The 18,430-nt window shown below is 50.6% G+C and overlaps 8 protein-coding genes across 8 annotated transcripts; 6 read left to right on the top strand and 2 right to left on the bottom strand.

Moving 5' to 3' along the window:
* Window position 1: 1 nt before the first annotated feature.
* BDW70DRAFT_11389 (uncharacterized protein) lies at window positions 2–495 on the bottom strand. Its single transcript, XM_073734603.1, has one exon. It carries the CDS (start codon window positions 331–333, stop codon window positions 82–84), a length of 252 nt encoding a protein of 83 aa, XP_073598159.1. The 5' UTR covers window positions 334–495; the 3' UTR covers window positions 2–81.
* A 1,834-nt stretch (window positions 496–2,329) lies between these two features.
* Window positions 2,330–4,312, top strand: BDW70DRAFT_165982 (major facilitator superfamily domain-containing protein). The gene is made up of 5 exons (XM_073741873.1): window positions 2,330–3,054; window positions 3,113–3,375; window positions 3,427–3,552; window positions 3,607–3,725; window positions 3,781–4,312. The coding sequence occupies exons 1-5, from the start codon at window positions 2,406–2,408 to the stop codon at window positions 4,145–4,147; spliced, it is 1,524 nt and encodes a 507-aa protein (XP_073598158.1). The 5' UTR covers window positions 2,330–2,405; the 3' UTR covers window positions 4,148–4,312.
* A 382-nt stretch (window positions 4,313–4,694) lies between these two features.
* BDW70DRAFT_165978 (uracil phosphoribosyltransferase) lies at window positions 4,695–5,713 on the top strand (the record flags this gene model as incomplete). The annotated part of the gene is made up of 5 exons (XM_073741872.1): window positions 4,695–4,879; window positions 4,930–5,121; window positions 5,217–5,317; window positions 5,378–5,582; window positions 5,651–5,713. 5 exons carry the CDS (start codon window positions 4,695–4,697, stop codon window positions 5,700–5,702), a joined length of 735 nt encoding a protein of 244 aa, XP_073598157.1. The 3' UTR covers window positions 5,703–5,713.
* Window positions 5,714–5,937: 224 nt separating this feature from the next.
* On the bottom strand, window positions 5,938–9,111 carry BDW70DRAFT_157784 (UTP14 family protein; the record flags this gene model as incomplete). The annotated part of the gene is made up of 3 exons (XM_073740417.1): window positions 5,938–5,949; window positions 6,192–6,368; window positions 6,430–9,111. The coding sequence occupies 3 exons, from the start codon at window positions 9,109–9,111 to the stop codon at window positions 5,938–5,940; spliced, it is 2,871 nt and encodes a 956-aa protein (XP_073598156.1).
* A 215-nt stretch (window positions 9,112–9,326) lies between these two features.
* Window positions 9,327–10,161, top strand: BDW70DRAFT_131537 (mitochondrial 54S ribosomal protein mL41). Its single transcript, XM_073736000.1, has 3 exons — window positions 9,327–9,538; window positions 9,595–9,873; window positions 9,923–10,161. The coding sequence occupies exons 1-2, from the start codon at window positions 9,359–9,361 to the stop codon at window positions 9,838–9,840; spliced, it is 426 nt and encodes a 141-aa protein (XP_073598155.1). The 5' UTR covers window positions 9,327–9,358; the 3' UTR covers window positions 9,841–9,873; window positions 9,923–10,161.
* Window positions 10,162–10,776: 615 nt separating this feature from the next.
* BDW70DRAFT_165977 (RmlC-like cupin domain-containing protein) lies at window positions 10,777–12,314 on the top strand (the record flags this gene model as incomplete). Its single annotated transcript, XM_073741871.1, has 4 exons — window positions 10,777–10,848; window positions 10,886–11,719; window positions 11,826–12,157; window positions 12,212–12,314. The coding sequence occupies 4 exons, from the start codon at window positions 10,777–10,779 to the stop codon at window positions 12,312–12,314; spliced, it is 1,341 nt and encodes a 446-aa protein (XP_073598154.1).
* Window positions 12,315–12,724: 410 nt separating this feature from the next.
* On the top strand, window positions 12,725–13,627 carry BDW70DRAFT_165976 (uncharacterized protein; the record flags this gene model as incomplete). The annotated part of the gene is made up of 2 exons (XM_073741870.1): window positions 12,725–13,010; window positions 13,104–13,627. The coding sequence occupies 2 exons, from the start codon at window positions 12,725–12,727 to the stop codon at window positions 13,625–13,627; spliced, it is 810 nt and encodes a 269-aa protein (XP_073598153.1).
* Window positions 13,628–15,541: 1,914 nt separating this feature from the next.
* Window positions 15,542–18,301, top strand: BDW70DRAFT_157781 (CHAT domain-containing protein; the record flags this gene model as incomplete). Its single annotated transcript, XM_073740416.1, has 1 exon — window positions 15,542–18,301. The coding sequence occupies one exon, from the start codon at window positions 15,542–15,544 to the stop codon at window positions 18,299–18,301; it is 2,760 nt and encodes a 919-aa protein (XP_073598152.1).
* Window positions 18,302–18,430: the final 129 nt, after the last annotated feature.

Genomic DNA, 18,430 nt, shown 5'->3' with positions numbered 1-18,430 from the left:
GAACGCGCAAATTTGAATCGAGGATACAGAAAGTAAACAAAAATCAGACACAGGAGCCAGCTTCTTCTAGAGAAGGCCTGCTCAAATGATTATGGTGGATATCAAAGTCCCATTTGCACACTGCAACCAGGGCAGTATGTGAAAGAGCGGCTTGCACCCCACAGGGCTGGTTAAGGAGCGTTGTATGGAACGAAAAATATTATACTCTAGCAACAGACAGGGATGAAAGAGCATGAAAAGGAGCGTGACGGGACCCAAGATGGTTGACCCAGGTACAGCAACGAACGAATGGCCCAGATGGGATGGTTGGATGACAGGAGTGAAGGCCAGCATGGTGAATAAAAAGATGGCTCACCGGATGTGATTATTGTCGCCGGATTCCAGACTCAGCTGATGGGAATCTGGCTAATCTGACCCAACGGCGCAGCAACGGAGTGGAAGTATGCTCAACTGCGCAGGCCAGAGACTGCAACGTACCACGAGAATGTTGATCTACACTGAAGTCAGGATGGCGCACAAACTCGAGACTAAACAAACAAGCGCGAATCACCCAGGATGAAAAATGCAGGGCGATTGGAATGCGGCAGCGCGTGGTCTGTGGACAACGCACGAGTCACGGATTCGAGGTGACCTACAATGACTGACTGATTATACCGGATGATAAATGTCGATGGCGTGTATCGCGATCTTGGTGTTGAGGAGCTGTGGACGTTGACGATGACGCAGGGCGAGACGACCCAGGAGGGAGCAGGTGGAGCAGCGCAGGCAGCTAAAATATCCCCAGACGCTGCTGCTTCCAAGACCCCAGACTATAGCATTCCCAGAGCCGACTCGTTCCATGGCATAATCCCCAAGCCCGACTCTTCATCCACGAGGTCTGATTTAGGTTCCTGGTGTCCCTGTTTATCATCCATTGCCGTCGGGCTGAACGCCTAGCGATGCGCCCTGAAGCTTGGCTTTAGTCTCCATGTCGAATCCGCTACCGCGTAATCGAAGTCTGATCGCATTCTGGGGAAGAGATCATCATAATAAAGCCTCTGAGGCCCATGTGGTCGATGAACGAGAGAGTGAGGTTGCCGCAGGGTTACAGTGGTGATGGCGGGGTAGAGCACCAGACCTGGTCATCTCGAACCGTGACCAGCAGGGATATCATGAAACACGGCGTCACACTGTTTGAACAATACTCCGAAGGCAACTGACTCGATACCGTGATGCGGTTGAGATGTCGAGGATGGAGTAGAGAAGAGAGAGATTACGGAAGAAGAACTGCTAGGGGTGCCGTCTTCACCAGGACCAAAGCGGCCTCATGCAACGTTGTGTTACTACAGACCAACCTGACACATGATAACACGGATAACACCTAACACCCAACATCTTAACATCTTTAACATCTTTAGAATTTTTTAACACCTTAACACCTCTAACACCTCTAGAACCTTGTAACTCCATTCCCAAAATTACAAATCTGCAAACTGTCGGTCAGGAAGACAGACCTTGCCGTGCCTTAGCCGGCTTAAGCTGTCTTTAAGGTTTCTAGGCGAAAGGCATCACTGTGACGCCAGTGATGCCAGTGCAGTGGCATGGTAGATCCCGAATACCGGCGTCATCGGCCTCTCCACTCGGTAGAGTCGTAGACATATCCAAGTCGAAAAGGTCCCTTTCGTCGGCGGATACCGGCCGAGATGGTTCCGTCCAACAGACAAGCAGTCAAACGCGTTATCCAGACAGTCGGATATCCGAAATCCGGAGAGAACGCGAACCGAAAGACTGTACGAAGTAGATAGCTGGCCGGGGGAGCGAGTCGGTTGAGTGCGACGTCCAATCAGGTCAGCCAGAGAAAGTCGTCCCCGCCGACTGAGAGGATGCCGTCGGGATCGTTACCGGGAGAAGCTCGGCATCGCGACAAATCATGAGCGCCAGAAGAGATTTCACTCCCCCGGGATGTCCCCCCACGCCGTGTCCCCCCACGTCCCCAAGTTGAACCCCCACGCCCTCCCACTCCACAATTTTCCTCGTAGGGCAACAGGATACTGGCCAGCACTGGCAAGGACGGAGACAATGATCATTATCATTACCTACAAAGTATCGTCCCGGAAATACTCAGATTAGCTCGCCGTCATATAGCGGAATACCGCTTTGCCGAAAAGCAACCTCTTGGCGCTTCATGCCGACCCTTGTCCCGGGGAAGTCACCTCATGCGGTAGCCGATCCACTTCATCATCGCGAGTGAGTCCACTTCCAGGCTGAGACCGGGGTTGATAGAGGGGTTGACATCGTTGCCGGTCCAGCACCGGAATGGTCAAATACCCTGCATCCCCGTACCCCATATCCGGGGTCCCCCAGACACTTTTCTTTTTCTCCTCCTCCTCTCCTCCTTCTCCCTTATCCCGCCTGGCACCCGGACCATGGCAGACGACACCAAGCCCGGCTCTGGCGCTCTTCAGCTCGAGAAGCCCACTGTTGAGACAATGGAGGGCGGCTATCCTGCGTCCAGGATGAGCCCAGCACGGCGTGCTGAAGTAGAGAAGAGCATGAAGCGCAAGCTCGATGCTCGCTGCTCGCTCTTCGTTCTGATCTATATCATGAACTATCTCGATCGAAACAATATGGCCGCTGCCCGTTTGAAGGGTCTTCAGGAAGACCTCAACATGAACTACGACGAGTACGCGACGTGTCTGAGTATCCTGTATGTTGGGTATATTCTGATGCAGGTCCCGTCGAACATCCTCATCAACCGGATCCAGAGGCCTTCGCTCTACATCTCGTTGGTTATGACTCTGTGGGGTCTGATCTCGACTCTGTCAGGCGTCGTCCACAACTTTAGCGGAATGGTTGCTATCCGTTTCTTCCTTGGGTTCGTGGAAGCTGCTTTCCTCCCAGGAGCTCTCATGATCCTGTCGAAGTGGTACACTCGCAGGGAGCTCACTACGCGGAATGCGATCCTTTTCTGTGGAAACCTCATTTCCAACGCCTTCTCGGCCCTGATCGGAGCCGGTGTCCTCTCCAACATGCAGGGCGTCCTCGGCCATGCTGCATGGCGTTGGCTCTTCTGGAGTATGTCCTGCCATCATACACGTACTCTTGTTTCAGCACAGCCACTGACATAGTACAGTTGAGGGCGCTGCCACAATGACAATCGCCATTGCTGCTGCAATCATCCTCCCAGATCTGCCCAGCAACACGCGCGGCTTCACCCAGGAAGAGCTTGAAGTCGCTCAGCTCCGAATGACCGAGGATGTTGGCGAGGCCGACGTTGACTCTGAGGATTCAGGGCCGTGGGATGGTTTCTTCATGGCCATCAAGGACGTCAAGATGTATATCATGATGCTCACCCTGACGGCTTATGTGGTTGGCCTGTCGTTTAACGCTTTCTTCGTAAGTGCATTCTACCATGATACGTGATAACATTCTAACAGGCCTCTTCAGCCCTCGCTCACAGAAACCCTCGGTTTCGCCTACGTACCCACTCTGCTCATGAGCGCTCCCCCATGGGTTTTCTCCTGCTTGTTCTCGCTTTGCGTTGCCTGGAGCTCCGACCGATACCAGGAGAAGGTTCGTCGAGTTTAGCAATACCATTAATCATACCGCGGAAACTAACTTTTCTAGTTCTGGCATATCGTCATTCCCATGCTCATGGGCCTCATCGGCTTCATCATTTGCATGTCGACCCTCCAGACTGCTGCTCGCTACGTCGCCCTTTTCCTCCAAGCCGGCTCATACGCTGGGTACGTTCCATACCGTCCCTCGTCCTTTCCCACCTACTAATTCTCTTGTAACCAGTTTTATTGTCTTCTACTCCTGGATCAGTACATCCTTCCCGCGCCCGCCAGCAAAGCGCGCCGTTGCAATCGCCATGGTTAACGCATTCAGTCAGCTTGGCAACGTTGCGGGTTCGTATGTGTGGAATCTGAAGGAGAACGGGTACCGCAAGAGTTATGGCATCGTCACGGCGATGTTCGGAGTCGCGATTGTTGGGTGTCTGATCTTCAAGCTCATACTTGAAGCGTTGAATAAGAAACTGGCGGAGGCGGAGGCTGTGGAGGTTAGTAGTGGTGCTGGTGCTGCGCAGCAGGGTGGTATGCATGGTGGGGAAGGGGACATGGATGAGAGTCTAAGGATGCATAAGGGATTCAGATATCTGGTCTGAGCGCCATTAACCCACTTGGTTTATTTGTACAGAAAGTGCAAGGCATTGATCTGCGTGGTATCGGCTGGCTGCTGCGGCTTAGTAGTTGAGATGGCTGGTTCTTGAAGCCCAGGATGGCATCGGATCATGTCATTCTATTCATTTGGGTACATCAGCTGCCTATCTGTTTACAAGCCTGGGACATGATAATGAACATGAACCTGAACAGGAACATATCCCCCATCTACAGCTGTACGATATTCGACATAGTTGAAACTCCCATCACGTCCATGCCTCTTATCAGGAGACTTATATTAAGATAAGATAGGATCGGCTATCAATACGACATTGGAGAGGGGTCTGCACTCACTGTGGGGTTCGCCTTGTTATCATATCATCGTTATCAGTGCCTGACGGCGTACTCCGCATCTTCACCATCTCTCCCCTCACCTGCAGGCCCATAGTCTTAAGCCAGTGCATCCAGCCGTCATGTGCACCTCCCCACTCGCCCATATAACCTCCCTTTCTAGATACTCAAGAAGTTCACTTTGACGCAAACACCGCAACTATGACCCTCGTCAAAACCTCGAACAATGAACAGAATTACCTCAAGCGCGTAACCCTCCTCCGTCAGGGAAACTACCTCCTAAGCCTCATGACCGTCATTCGAGACGAATTGACAACTTCCAACGCATTCGCAGCAGCCTTTGATAGGATCTCAGACCTCCTTATAGCAGCAGGTAGCGTTTCCAAGTCCCGTTCATACAACCGTTTACATCTACAAAAATCACCGCTCAACACAGTAAACTCTCCAAGGCAGCTGACCATCTATCCATTCCGATTTCAGCGCTGGATCTCCTCCCTACCGAGCGACTCACAATCCGGACTCCAACCGGCTGGACCTACGAAGGAAGACGCCAAGTGAAGCCCGTCTGTGGCGTGAGTATCCTCCGCGCAGGGGCGAGCTTTGAAGCTGCCCTCCGAAGGGCGTACGGGTATGTTACGACCTCTGGTCAGGCGGGAGGTGGCTTGGTGGGAGGTATACAGTGGTTGTTTCATTCGCTGACCTGTCTATCATGTCTGTGTCCAGCGAGAACCTAAGCATGGGCAAGCTCCTCATTCAGCGCAATGAGGAAACGAGTCTCCCTGTCCATCTGTACTCGAAACTGCCAGCGGGTATCGCGGAGCAGTGTATGTCCCACTCTTGAATTTGCATTTGTTACCTGCCTGACTGAAATGTCTGATGTTCAGCCGTTTTAATCCTGGAACCAATGCTCGCGACCGGCGGTTCCGCAATTAAAGCCATCGACGTGCTGAAAGAGAAAGGCGTGCGCGAAGAGGATATCGTCTTTGTGAATCTGGTTGCATCAAAGAAGGGGCTCGAGACGATAATGCAACGGTTTCCGCGGTTAAGGCTTGTAACTGCAGCGGTAGACGAGGCGTTGACGGTGTCAAAGTAAGTATACTAGGACTTGGTTCTGGGCATGCGTGTGAGCGGTCTTGCTAACAGACTACTCCCTGCAGTCATATTGCGCCGGGGCTGGGCGATTTCGGAGATCGATTCTATGGGACTTGATTGGGTTGGTTATATGAAGTGAATGGAGAGTGGATGCCCTGCACAAGGATTACAGGTTTGATCTGCGAAAGCGAAGAGTAGGAATTGCTCAAGCGCAAGGGCTTAGGTAGAATGAGCGATCGAAGCTGACTCTTGCTTTATTGCAGCCACTAATGAGCTTTTCTCAGCCTCTGCAGATGTTATCACGTAACTGCTGGCCCTGGCATTAGTTTAGGGGTTACGAAATACAACAGACTTAGATAGGTTGCTGGCAGCTGTTAGTAAGAGAGGGTTCGATTTAGGGTTCGAACTGTTCCAGGCTAGAACAGACCGGAAAACACCACGACAAATCACTAAAAGATAAAAACACAATGCTTTTTAAAACTACTCATTAAACTGCATTGATGGCAGGTTGAATGGGTATCCAGGTATATTTGTCTAGCCCTATATACTCCGCGGCCAAGACCGGTGTTCTGACCTTCAAGGTCAAGGCCTGACCAGTATCTAAACCATCGGCTTCTCCATCGGCTTGATGACGCCCTGTTTGATCATAACACGAGGCTTGGTCGAAGACTGGAAAGTCTCCTTTGTAGACCACTCGGGACCAATCGGGACACGAAGCGACCTCTCGTACTGCTGCTTCGACTCGAACGGGTGAGGGAGTTGCGTCGCAAGGTACTTATTGTTCTGCAGGAAGCCATATATTAGTATTCACGTCGATGTGTGCGAACTCGATAGAAGCCTTTACCTTCTTAATACGCTTTTCATTGATGATAACACGAGAAAGTTTCGCATCCTTCCGATTCTCGGGCTTCACTCCCTCAACCTTTGTCAAAACGCGCTTCTGCCGCTTTCTTTCCTTCCTGCTGATGCCGTCTCCAGTCCAGCTGCCCCAGCCGGGGAGTGTCTCGTCGATTACCTTGTCGCCCTCGTCCTCGATGGTGTCAAGTTTCTCTTGCTCGAACTCTTGGACGACCTCATCGCCGGCGAATGCGCGTTTCACAAGATCATGGTTTTTCAAGAGAACCGGGACCTTGGCTTCATCGTCGCTGGTATCGTCGTCTTGGGTGGTGCTTTGTTGCGGGGCTGGAGTTTCTTTTGTTTTCGGATCTGCCGTCTTCTTCGAGGACTTCGCAGGTTTTGCGGGCTTTGCATCCGGGGTGATGTCGATGGTTGGCTGCACATCGTCGTCCTTGGATCGGCGTTTCTCTTCTGCTGTTGGCATGAGCCAGGGGTTTTCTTCGGCGTCCGACTCCTGGGGGACCGGCTCAGGCTTCGGCGGAGCGCGGGGCTTGTCGTTTGCTTTTGAGGTTGTCTTGGTTCCGGTAGTGGCAGCCTTCGTCTCCTGTTCATCGTCACGTTCTGGCTCCTCATCTGACCCTGGCGCTTCCTCGAACTCGTTGCGGTTGACTTGCTTCTTGCCCTTATCGGTCTTCTTGTCCGTGACGCCGAACTTGCGACGTCCCTCTTCCGACTCTGCCTCGGATTGAGAATCCTGGCCTTGTAGTTCACGGTTCAGACGTCGGATTTCGGCATCATTCGCGGCCTTACGAGCAGCCTCTGCATTTTGCATAAATTTCATGGACAGTAGCTTAGCATGCGGGCCTTTGAACTCCTCATCCACAGCTTTGTCGCCCTCGATTTTGTTGAGCTTCTTCAACAGCTTGCGTTTTTCCGAATCAGAGTCCTGTTCTTCCCAAGGATTCTCGTCTTCCGACTCAGATTCAGAGCTGGATCCCAGGTAGTCGTCATCACCCCTAGTCACACGCTTGCCTTCGATGCGTTGCCGTAATTCTTCCTCCCGCTGGGCTAACTCAAGAGCACCATGTCGGGCATCTTCATCCCACGCAGTTCGGCCAGTCTGTTTCAGGCTCTTTGCCCACTTGCTTTCCTTGTGCTTGTTACCCATTCGTGCCTCGGCTCGTAGTCGCTCATTCTTCTCCCGGTCCTGCTCATCCAGGTCTATGCCGGCATCAAGCAGAGCTTGACGCTCCTTCTGCTCCATGCGCTCTTGCTCCTTGCGATGGACACGGCGGTAGGACTTGCTTTTGATCTTCTTTATCCGCTTAGCTCGGACTTCCTCTCTGAACATGAGGTCACGGTGCTTGCGCAACTCGGCACGACGGGCCCGGATTTCTTCGATCGGTATTTTCCGCGCCTGCAGCTCTTCGAATTCCTGCACTTGGTCTTCTGCGGACTTTCCTTGCTTATCGGCAAGTCCACTCTCCACGAGGATATCTTGGATTGTGTTCTCAAGGCTGGTTTGCGGTTTGATGACGCCCATGCGGTGCACAACTTGCGCATCTGGATCAGGGAGTGGGAACATCAGATGCTCAGCCCTGCGGTTGGCCTTGACCGTCTCAATCCAGCGGCTAAGAGTCTCTTTGCTCTTCTCATACGCTGCTTCACGGTCGAGACGGTCCTGTTGGCGCTTAGCAAGAGGCGCATCCAGCTTCCCCGGAATGCCTGATGAAGTCTTCTGTTCAGATATTGCGGAGTCGACATGCTTGAGTGAGTTCTTAAGCCGAGAATCAGTGACAGATGGAAGGAGGTCGGCGACTGTTAGTTTTCGTGTAGATGGCAATCCAAACTCGGACGGGTTGAGATGCTCTTCGCCGCTTTTTGTTTTCTTTGTTGGCTTAGCATTCTCCGCTCTCATGGAATCCACAAAGCTTTGAAGTTTTGAGAGGCCATCTTCGTCTTCAAGATCGTCGTCGGACAATGAAAGTTCGGATCCGTCTCCGTCATCTGACTCACTTTCGTCTTCGCTTTCGGAAACCTCCTCATCAGACTCCTCACTCTCGTCCTGCTTCTTGGATTTGGCCGCCTTCTTGGCTTCGGCCTCTTCCTCAGCGGCATTCATATCCCACGCAGCAACCAAGTCAATGGCGTCCTCACCAAGACTGTCATCGTCTTCCATATCTTCATCCGCATCAGAATCTTCTCCCTCCGAGAGATTGATCTCCCGCTCACGCCTCGGCTTTTGTTTCTTCTTTGCCTTTGACTCTTCCTGGAACGTCGAACTTCCGCGGAAAGTGAAACCCTCAAACCTCTCCTCGTCGCTGGAACCCATAGCTTCATCACTATCCAGCTCACTGTCATTATCACTGTCGACGCCAATTTTCCATTTGTGGCCTTCACCATCACTCCCCTCGTTGGAGTCTATTTCGGAATCCTCGTCATCGCCGGTGCGGCGACGCTTGTTGCCAGGACCGTGTGAATCGTCCTCGTCTCGATCGGTGTCCCGCTTGCGCTTGAAGTAATCATCATCGTCTCCAAGCCTGTTCCGTCGAATTTTGGCCCTCGTAGGGTTCTCAGCTTCTGCGATCGAAAGCGCGTTGAGGATTTTGCCGGATTTTCTCTTCTGCGCGGGTTTTTTCTTCGAGACCTCGTCGCGCGGACCGCGCTGTTGGGTAAACTGACGAGGCATTGTGGCGCCGTAGTGAGAAGCAGAAGGCGCTACGAGAGAAAACCTCAGCAATTTATTTCTTCCGTGAGAGCTGAGTTGGTAGCTTGTGGTGTAACAATTTTGCTTATCGATGGCGGCAGAAAAAAATAATTTCTTGGCAAGGCGGAGAGCTTGACCGACCGCCAACTGACTTCGATCTCCGCATCTGCGTCGACGATAACTGTTTATTCCAAGGTGAAATCGTTCGCTATCATACATTAACGTCAAGATGAGACCTTCTCAACCGATGATGGCGCGTCTGCGCTTGACGACGAAGCAGGTCAATGGTGGCTACTATAAGGGAAACCGGACGGGGTCGATGGGTTACTTTGCGAAGAACGGATCATACGTGATTGACTGGAAGAAGGTTCGCACATATGTTGTGCCTGAGAATCTGAACGAGTTCAAGGTATACCATATTGCTGTGCGCAAATATATGTGCTTCGAGGCTAATTGATGTTCCAGCTCACCCCGTTCGTCACGAAAGTCATGGCCCCCACAAAGAGCAGATACACCCACGAGATTGAGAGGAACGGCAAGATTTTCATAGCTGAAAGGGGTCTCCAAGGGAAGGATTTCCTAGACCTCTGGGCATCTGAGAACGGCGAGGAGGTTCTCAAGCAGGAGGAGATGGACAAGGAAGAGGCTGCGCGCCAGGCCAAAGCAGCCGCCAAAGCAGCCGCCAAAGCAGCCAAGGCGCCTCGTCAATAGATGACAGCGATGCATTGAGAAAATTAACGTTAGGTAGGTCCTTGCATCTGACGTTTGGTTAGGCTATTCTGACAAATTGCAGTATATCCGTGATGGACGAACAACGACCGACCCGTGCGCGGAGCCTTGCTATTCCATCGGCAATGTCGGATTGATTGTATCATATGTACAGTATTAGCATTGAAAGGGGACCCCATTTCAACTACTGGAGAACAGTACTCCCAGACGGGGGTACGTGTTGCTCAGGTTATAATGGTTCGCTGGCGCATATATGGGGTTTCATGATAGCATGGCTGCTTTCTTTTTTTTTTTTGTCTTTGGCGATGTGACTGCCACATAGAACAATATACGGATACCCTAAAATACCGACTATGGGATGTCTGGACTGTACAAGATTCACCAAATATAGTGTCAACGGCCTAACTGTATAGATGGAGAAAGATTGGAACTGAGTAACCGAGGTGCCTGTACATGGGACAGCGTCTATTCCTTGCGGTGATATCCGCCTGGTATCCAACTCCAATCAACGCCCTAATGCATATTGATTCTTACACAATACACCGAAAATTCTTTCTTGATAGGCTTTTAACTAGCGCATAGGACGATTATATCCTGGTCATTATTGGTGCCCGCGTCTCCTCGGTTCATGCCCCATCACATTCATGATCAGCTAACAACACAAGCTCTTGACTCATGCGGGGAAATCTAGGCATATGATCAGGCTCGTCGAGAGGGATCAGCATGAGAGCACAGGCTATACAGGGTTAACGAGGGTCAAATTTGGCTCTTGTCCTCTGCTGCCAACGGCTCCTCGGCTTGTCCAGAAGCCTTCCGATTGCTTATATTCATCTGAAGTCAGATACTTCTACTCTTCAAATTGTTGAGATACTTCAGTCTACATAGTCAAGCCCACTGCCTTGACTGAAGAGACCTACGATGCCGGGATCAAAATTTACCATTAGGGATCCTTTCACCTACCATACCGGCCTCAATTCATACCATGAGTACGTCCCCAGCCCAACAACTTATGGCTTTCCTAACATAGACGACCAGATCAGCAGCCATCGAAGACGCCCTACCCCGCCCGCAAAGTCTTTCCCAACGGCACGGCTTAGGCCTCTACCCCGAACGCATCAGCGGCACATCCTTCACCGCAAAGCGCGCCGTGAACAAACAGACATTCCTCTACCGTATCCTCCCATCAACTGCACAGTCTTCATGGAACAAGTTCTCAGACCATCCACTGAACCATCGCTCGCATTCAGCAGAGCTCAACTTTGTGCCAGACCAGCTCATATGGCCTCCTGCCCAAGTACAGGAGGACAAGACGTTCCTTGACGGACTACAGATGATAGGAGGTGCAGGGGACCCAACAGTCAAAAATGGTGTCGCGTATTATGTCTACACCTGTGGTCTGAGCATGGACGAAAAACAGGCCTTTTACTCCGGAGATGGGGACATGCTTATCGTTCCGCAGATGGGGGTCCTTGATATCCAGACCGAAATGGGTGATATACGAGTGCGCTCGCGCGAGATCTGTGTTGTTCCCAGGGGTATCAGATTCCGAGTTTCGTTGCCCGAAGGGCCGTCTAGGGGCCATGTTATTGAGGCGTACTCCGGGCATTTCGACCTCCCCGAGCTAGGGCCTATCGGGTCTCTGGGGCTGGCGAATGTGAGGGATTTCGAGATCCCACGGGCAAGATACGTAGATACGGAAGAGATTACAGAGGTTATCGCAAAGTTTGGAGGTGGGATTTACAGCGCAGAGATGAAGGGGAGTGCGTTCAATGCTGTTGCATGGCATGGGACGTATTATCCATTCAAATATGACTTGGGTAAGCTTCTTCAGCGTCCAGGTAGCAATTCCGAGAGACTCAATGTCTGCGTCTACCAGGAAAATTCATGCCCATGGGCTCAACGCTCTACGACCACCAGGTCCGTCTCCCCTTCAGCCGCTCCTTATCCAGCCCAACTAACCGCCGCAGGACCCATCAATCTACGTGGTCCTCACCTGCCCTTCCGACAAGCCCGATCATGCAGCCGTCGACTTCCTTGTCCTCGGTCCCCGTTGGATGGTCATGGAAGACACATTCCAGATACCGTATTTCCACCGCAACACCATGTCTGAGTTTTCCTCCGTGATCAGCGGCGGGTTTGACCTCTCACGCGTGCCGACACCGATGTACGGGATGAGCGGGCTGCACAACGTCCTCAGTCCGCACGGGCTGTCGGCGTCGGAGACAGAGAATGCAATAAAGAAGGTGCTGAGGCCGAAGCGAGTGCCGGATGATACGATGGCATTCTTGGTAGAGAGTTGGTGAGTACTGTCAGCCAATTCTGTTCAAGCTACTACGCAGGCTGACCTAGAAAGCTACCCTATCGGTCTTACAGAGTGGGCGTATGAGAATGGGATTAGGACTAATGGTGGTGATGACTTTGGTGGGTTTAAGAGGCGGTTTAAGTCTAAGATGTAGTCTCATTATCGGTTTGGAGAGAATATGGTAATGTAGGCATAGTGTGCTGTTCCAACCAGCCTTGTACCTTTGAGAGCCCTTTGATTATGCCCGTTGCCTTTACCAGCCGTTTAGATTGAATCCCACATACCTCCTCGGCACGGCATCTCGGCCTTTCAACCGCGTTCACGAGACGGACTTGAGACAATCAGAGCTTAACTTGGCCCTGACCTACTACAGTAGAGACTACCAGCTACGTCAGATGTCAGTCCCCTCCCACAGTTCTACTTCGCTACCCCAGACTTGCCGGTATCCACTCTGTACCTATCCTCCATATCTACTTGGGTACTGGACAGATCTCACCGACACCCACTGCACCTCATTTCATCGGTAACATCCAGAATATCACGACGAAAACAAAGAGCGACGTAATGCCTCTACCTACTCGCCGAGCTTCAGAGAGCTCCATCAAAGCTCCAGATCCGCCCCAGACCACTATTAAAAGTCCCCCTCTCGCAACCCCAACACCTACACAACCAACGCAAATTCTAACGCTGCCAATACGTGCCTCCGCAACCATCGAAAATACCACGACTTCCGACGGGAAGACTTGGCGAAAAGCCCTTGATATCCTCCGAGACTGGGAAGGGTTCCGCGCAACTTACTGGGGAAGACGCGTTGAGGAGGAAGACTGCGAACTGGTGGAGGTCATTGTCTGTTAGTTTAATCCACTATCTGCCCTCTTTAACACATGGTCTGCATAAATACCTTAGCTATGTCTTTCTAATAACGCCTTGCATGGTGATACAGTCCGAGACAAGCTAGAACAGCACTATGCCTTCCTCAGTTCCTCACAATTCGACCTTCTCAAATCTCTCCTCGACCCTCTTGGGCCGACCGCAACTGCAACTGCATCTCCGCCAAGAGTGCGCGTCCTCCACGCACACCTCCAGGACTTCACACGCAACGCGCGAACCCTGCACGGCGCTCCCGTAACTGGTACCGCAATCTACACTACTACTTCAGTCCACGGGTGGGAAAAGGCATGGGCGCTTTGGACAACGATTGTGCCGAATGTTAAGGGATGTTTGGGGTGTACTGGGGGTTGGATTGTCGGGCCCCAATCCGAGACCGATACTGATGGCGAGAGTGGGGATGGTGAGAGACAGGGCGGACTGAGAGAGTATGTGGTGTACGTTGGTTGGGAAAGTATTGAGGACCATGATGCGTATCACCATACGAAGGACTTTGCGCGGAAGAGGGTTGTCCTCTCCTTGCATAATAGCGGATGGAGGGGGTATGGGCATGTGAGGTTTGCTACCAGCAAACTTTGACCAAGGTGCAGTCCGAACGGTCCTCTTCGGAGAGGATGTACCATAGATTGGTCAGAAAGGTTGGCTCGTCAACTATTGGCGTGAGGCAACGATACTTCCTGGGACGGTTCAGGTAGACCCTCTGAGCACCACATATCCATAAACCCATTATGAGGCTTCTTCATTTCATCTGTTTTACTCCAAACCTGTTCCCTACGTCAATTCTAGCTTATACTGACTTTCGTCATCTACCAGTGTTCATCTAACCATGTCTGTCCCTTCGTTTGCGGGCCGCTGCCAACTCTGGCTTAACATCCTACAGGCGATGCCGCGATTATTGATTGCTAAGAGTGCAGTCACTGGAGGGTGAGGCCTGGAAATATCCTAGGACCACTGTCCTGCTGCGGTTGTCTTGGACTAGAGCCCCGTTCTAGTGATCAAGAATTTAGAAACAACCATACTCTTAGGTTGTTTACTTTCCCATTACAGTCCAAGAAGCATCAGACGCAGTGAAAGATGATGACAAGATTGACTACATAATTCCAACGAGGTGATTTATGTTGGATTATGCCACTGCTCTATAATAGGTCGGAACAGTTCATGGTCTGTAACCGGCAACCAGCCAATGTCAAAGGGTATCTCGAGCCTCAATATGTCGCATCATAAAGAATCTGACCAGTGGCCTCCACTTCTATATTTAGCAGGAAACATTGTGAAGTCTCGGTTGCAAAGCATGTCACGTAAGTTAGCTTCTGGACTAAAGAGCGATACTATGTCGAGAGGAATAAGCTGCTCCCGAATTCAAATCTAACAGTATCAGATAGTCAGGGTGACAGTTCTCTTGAATCAGTTGCAGAGCCTGATTGAGTCTTGGGTCTGCTTGAGACAGAATCCTATACTCGCTAGGAATAAAAGAGTATAGAATGCTGATTGGCAGCTGTTATGTACTCATAGTTTATGGCTTGTCTTATACAAATTTGTTCCTGAACATATAGTACCTAAGAGAGCCCTATAATGTTTCCTAAATTGTTTCCGATTCTAATATAATTTCTTGCATGTTGGATATGCATCTTGTCACCAAGAAGTTATAAATCAGTTGCAAAGTGCTTGAGCCTCAAATATCAGTATCGCCGTATGTTACAGATATTCGAAAGCTAAGTGCCGCGCCGCTACTGCCAAGCTGGTAGGCAGCTCGCGGCTCTTGAGCAGCCGTATTTGGCCTGTGTACTTTTTGCGAAGCTCAGCGAGATCTATAATTAGTTGTTAATGCCTATAGAACCAGGGAGAAGGTTAAACAGCATGGGGCTTAAAACCAGAATATTAGGATAAATTCAGCCTGGAAATATGACCAAGGCTTACCTGGTAGTCATGACGCCTTTGCTTAGCGGTATATTTCTGATATTCGCTACTCAGGGTTAACTGATTATCTCTTGGCAAGCGGGGTAGCATGCTATAATAATGGGATTCAAGCACAGTACCCTTTTAAGCAAATTGCTCTGCAAATGCAGTGCAACAAAATCAAAGCACAACAAAGACTGTCCAGTGGATACGACGAAGCGCTTCGTATAAAGTGCTTTTGGCTGGCTCTGAATACAGCTTTCGTTCATGCTCAAGAGTAACTAAACCTCCATTCCTTTGTCTTACTGGATTATTCTGAGAGATATATTCAGATATATTATTGTCAGCTGCTTTGTTTCCTCTTGCTTCACTCCAGATCTATGAAGTTCGCTAACGATTTATCTGTGTTTGGTAGTCTCTTTGCAACTACTTACAGGCAGCAAACTCCAGTTACACTTCATGCTCAGATATTAAACGTGACACAGTAACAGTGAAATCGAGTTTACATTCAGTGTTTTCTGGGTAAAGAGCGCTATAATTACTCTTGAAAAGTGGGATACTGCTAACTATAACTAGAGAGACAATTTGAGTAAAAAGATGGACGAGGTTCGTCAGGGCGTCTCGACTGAACGCGCAGCCCTGAATGCTATGCCGGAGCCCCATATAGACTGGCCAAGGTTCTTTGAGGCTCTTGGAAATGAACTGGAGCGTCCAGAATGGGCCGATTTTCTGAATGAACTTGGACTAAAACTGTATGACCAATACATCGAGAACGATATCTTATCTGAACTTGAAGAAGGCATTACACTTATACGGGGTGCTATTCATCTGACATCAGAGGACGATCCAGGCCACCCGAAATACCTAAATAACCTTGGAAATCTCCTTGGTGACAGGTATACCAGGACAGGTTCAGTGTCTGATCTTGAAGAGGCTATCGACGTTGGACAGAAAGCCATCAATGCAATCCCAAAGGACCATCCGAGCCGGGCAATGTACTTGAACAACCTGGGAAACCAACTCAATGACAGGTACCTAATAACGGGCGTGCTTGCCGATCTTGAAGAAGCTATCCAAGTCGGATGGGAAGCTATTCGTCTAGCACCGGAAGATCATCCACTCCGACCGGCGTTTTTAAATAATCTCGGTAATCGACTCGGTGACAAGTATCTCAGAACAAATACGCTGGATTATCTCAATGAAGCTATTCATGTTAAACAGGAAGCCCTCAAAGTGACGCCAGAGGGCCATCCAGACCGGGCAGGGCGTTTGAATAATCTTGCAATCGAGCTGAGTGCCCGGTATCTAAGAACATTCGACGCAGCTGATATAGAGAATGCCATCGAAGCTGGACGGGAAGCTGTTAAAATAACCCCAGCTGGCCATGCAGACCTGCCAATGTATCTTCATAGTCTCGGCAATTCTCTCGATTACAGCGGCTCGAATCTTGACGAGGCTGTTCGAGTTGGCTGGGAAGCCGTCAAAGTGACGCCAGAGGACCATCCAGACAGGCCAATGGCCCTGAACAGTTTAGGAAAGCGACTTGGCGAGAGACACTCAATGACCGGCGACCTTGCCGATTTGGAAGAGGCCATATCATGCCATCAATCTGCTCTATGTCAACATAACGCGTCTACTATCCATCGAATAGTCGCCGGTAGAGCAGTCATTCGACTTTGCGCAATCCGAAAGGAATGGCAGCGAGCTCTCACGGCGGTGGAGATTGCCATTGACCTTGTCCCTAAGCTAACGTTACGATCACTGGAGATTCCTGATAAGCAACATATGCTTGGTCAGGTGGTCGGCTTCGCTTCTGACGCAGCAGCAGTGGCACTGAATGTAGAGAAGGATCCTGCAGTTGCTCTGGGCTATCTTGAGCAGGGCCGGGCTCTGCTTGCAACGTCCCTTGAGGAGATGCGGACTGATATCCTTGATCTACAGGAGCAATACCCTCTGCTTGCAGAGAAATTTGTCTCCCTCCGAGACAGTCTAGAGCTACCTATCAACAACAACAATTTCCCAGCAGGGGAAGATAGCCAATCCTTTGACCAGGCTCACGCGGATGCACGTCACAAAGCAGCCAGTGACCTTGACAAACTGATTGATGAAATCCGCAGACAACCCGGGTTCAATGACTTTCTGCTCTCGCCAAACACAGTGGAGATGCAAGCTGCTGCAAAAAGGGGTCCTATCATCCTGATCAATACCAGTGATTACCGCTGCGACGCGATCATTGTTGAGGAACACCAGATAAGGTCCCTGGATCTACCTAGCCTCAACAATAATGAGATCAAGAAGAGGGCAGAAAAGGGGGATCTCGCCAGTCCCAACACCCTTGAGTGGCTCTGGAACGCGATTGCAAGCCCAGTCCTTCAGACACTAGGCTTTTCTCAGTGTCCTCTTGCCGACAGTTGGCCGCACATATGGTGGATCCCTACTGGTCTACTGACCAAATTCGCTCTCCATGCGGCGGGTCGGTATACGAATGGACCCTCTGAATCAGTGCTTGATAGCGTCATGTCATCCTATAGTTCATCTGTGAAAGCGATAATACACGGCCGTCGGCACCTTAGTGTGCGACCTACCTCAGCGCAGGCGCTCCTTGTTGCCATGGACTACACCCCCGGTAGTCCGCCGCTTCGTTTTGCAACGGAGGAGGTGGCAATGCTACATAGCCTGTGCACGTCAATGGGCTTGACTCCGATAGAGCCAGGGCGACGCAAGGCAGATGTTGAGGCACATTTACCGCAGTGCAAGATCTTCCATTTTGCCGGTCATGGCTATACGGACAGTTCAGATCCATCCAAAAGTTATTTACTTCTGGAGGATGCCCATCCTTTGAGTGTCGCGAATCTTCTGCAGATAAACATCCGGGAAAATTTACCATTTCTCGCCTATCTCTCGGCGTGCGGGACCGGTCAGATCAGGGATGAAAGATTCCTCGATGAGAGCATTCATCTGATCAGCGGGTTTCAGCTTGCAGGTTTTCGCCACGTTATCGGCACTTTGTGGGAGGTCAATGACGAAATTTGTGTGGAAATTGCGAGAATCACATATGAAGAGATTCGAGATGGAGATATGACAGATGACTCTGTGTGTCGAGGGCTGCACAAGGCTATTAGAGGGCTTCGAGATCGTTGGTTGAACAAGCCATCGAGAGTCAGCCATGGGAGAAGTACAATTATGAAAGCCGACGTGTCCCCAATGGCTGACAAGACGGGAGTAAAGAGTGTAACCAATGCCGTTGAGAGTGGGAATAGATTGCAAAGAGACGTTGTCCCATATGACAATGACGGTGAGGATGATCGAGGGTTTGGAGAAGCACTTTGGGTTCCATATGTCCATTTTGGTGTGTGACCTAACTTCTTTATATCTATATATCCCTTTATATGGACATGCCTTGGGTCCCTGACCATACTGTTTGGGCTTGGGAATTTGCGGAGGCGAAGTCTTTGAATCCCTGAAGAGGAATCTGTCGGTTCACTA

The sequence above is a fragment of the Aspergillus foveolatus genome, assembly GCF_047715535.1.
Source record: "Aspergillus foveolatus strain CBS 279.81 unplaced genomic scaffold BDW70scaffold_11, whole genome shotgun sequence".
Lineage (NCBI taxonomy): Eukaryota > Fungi > Ascomycota > Eurotiomycetes > Eurotiales > Aspergillaceae > Aspergillus > Aspergillus foveolatus.
The sequence above is the reverse complement of the archived record's forward strand: the minus strand, read 5'-3'. Positions and strand labels throughout refer to the sequence as shown.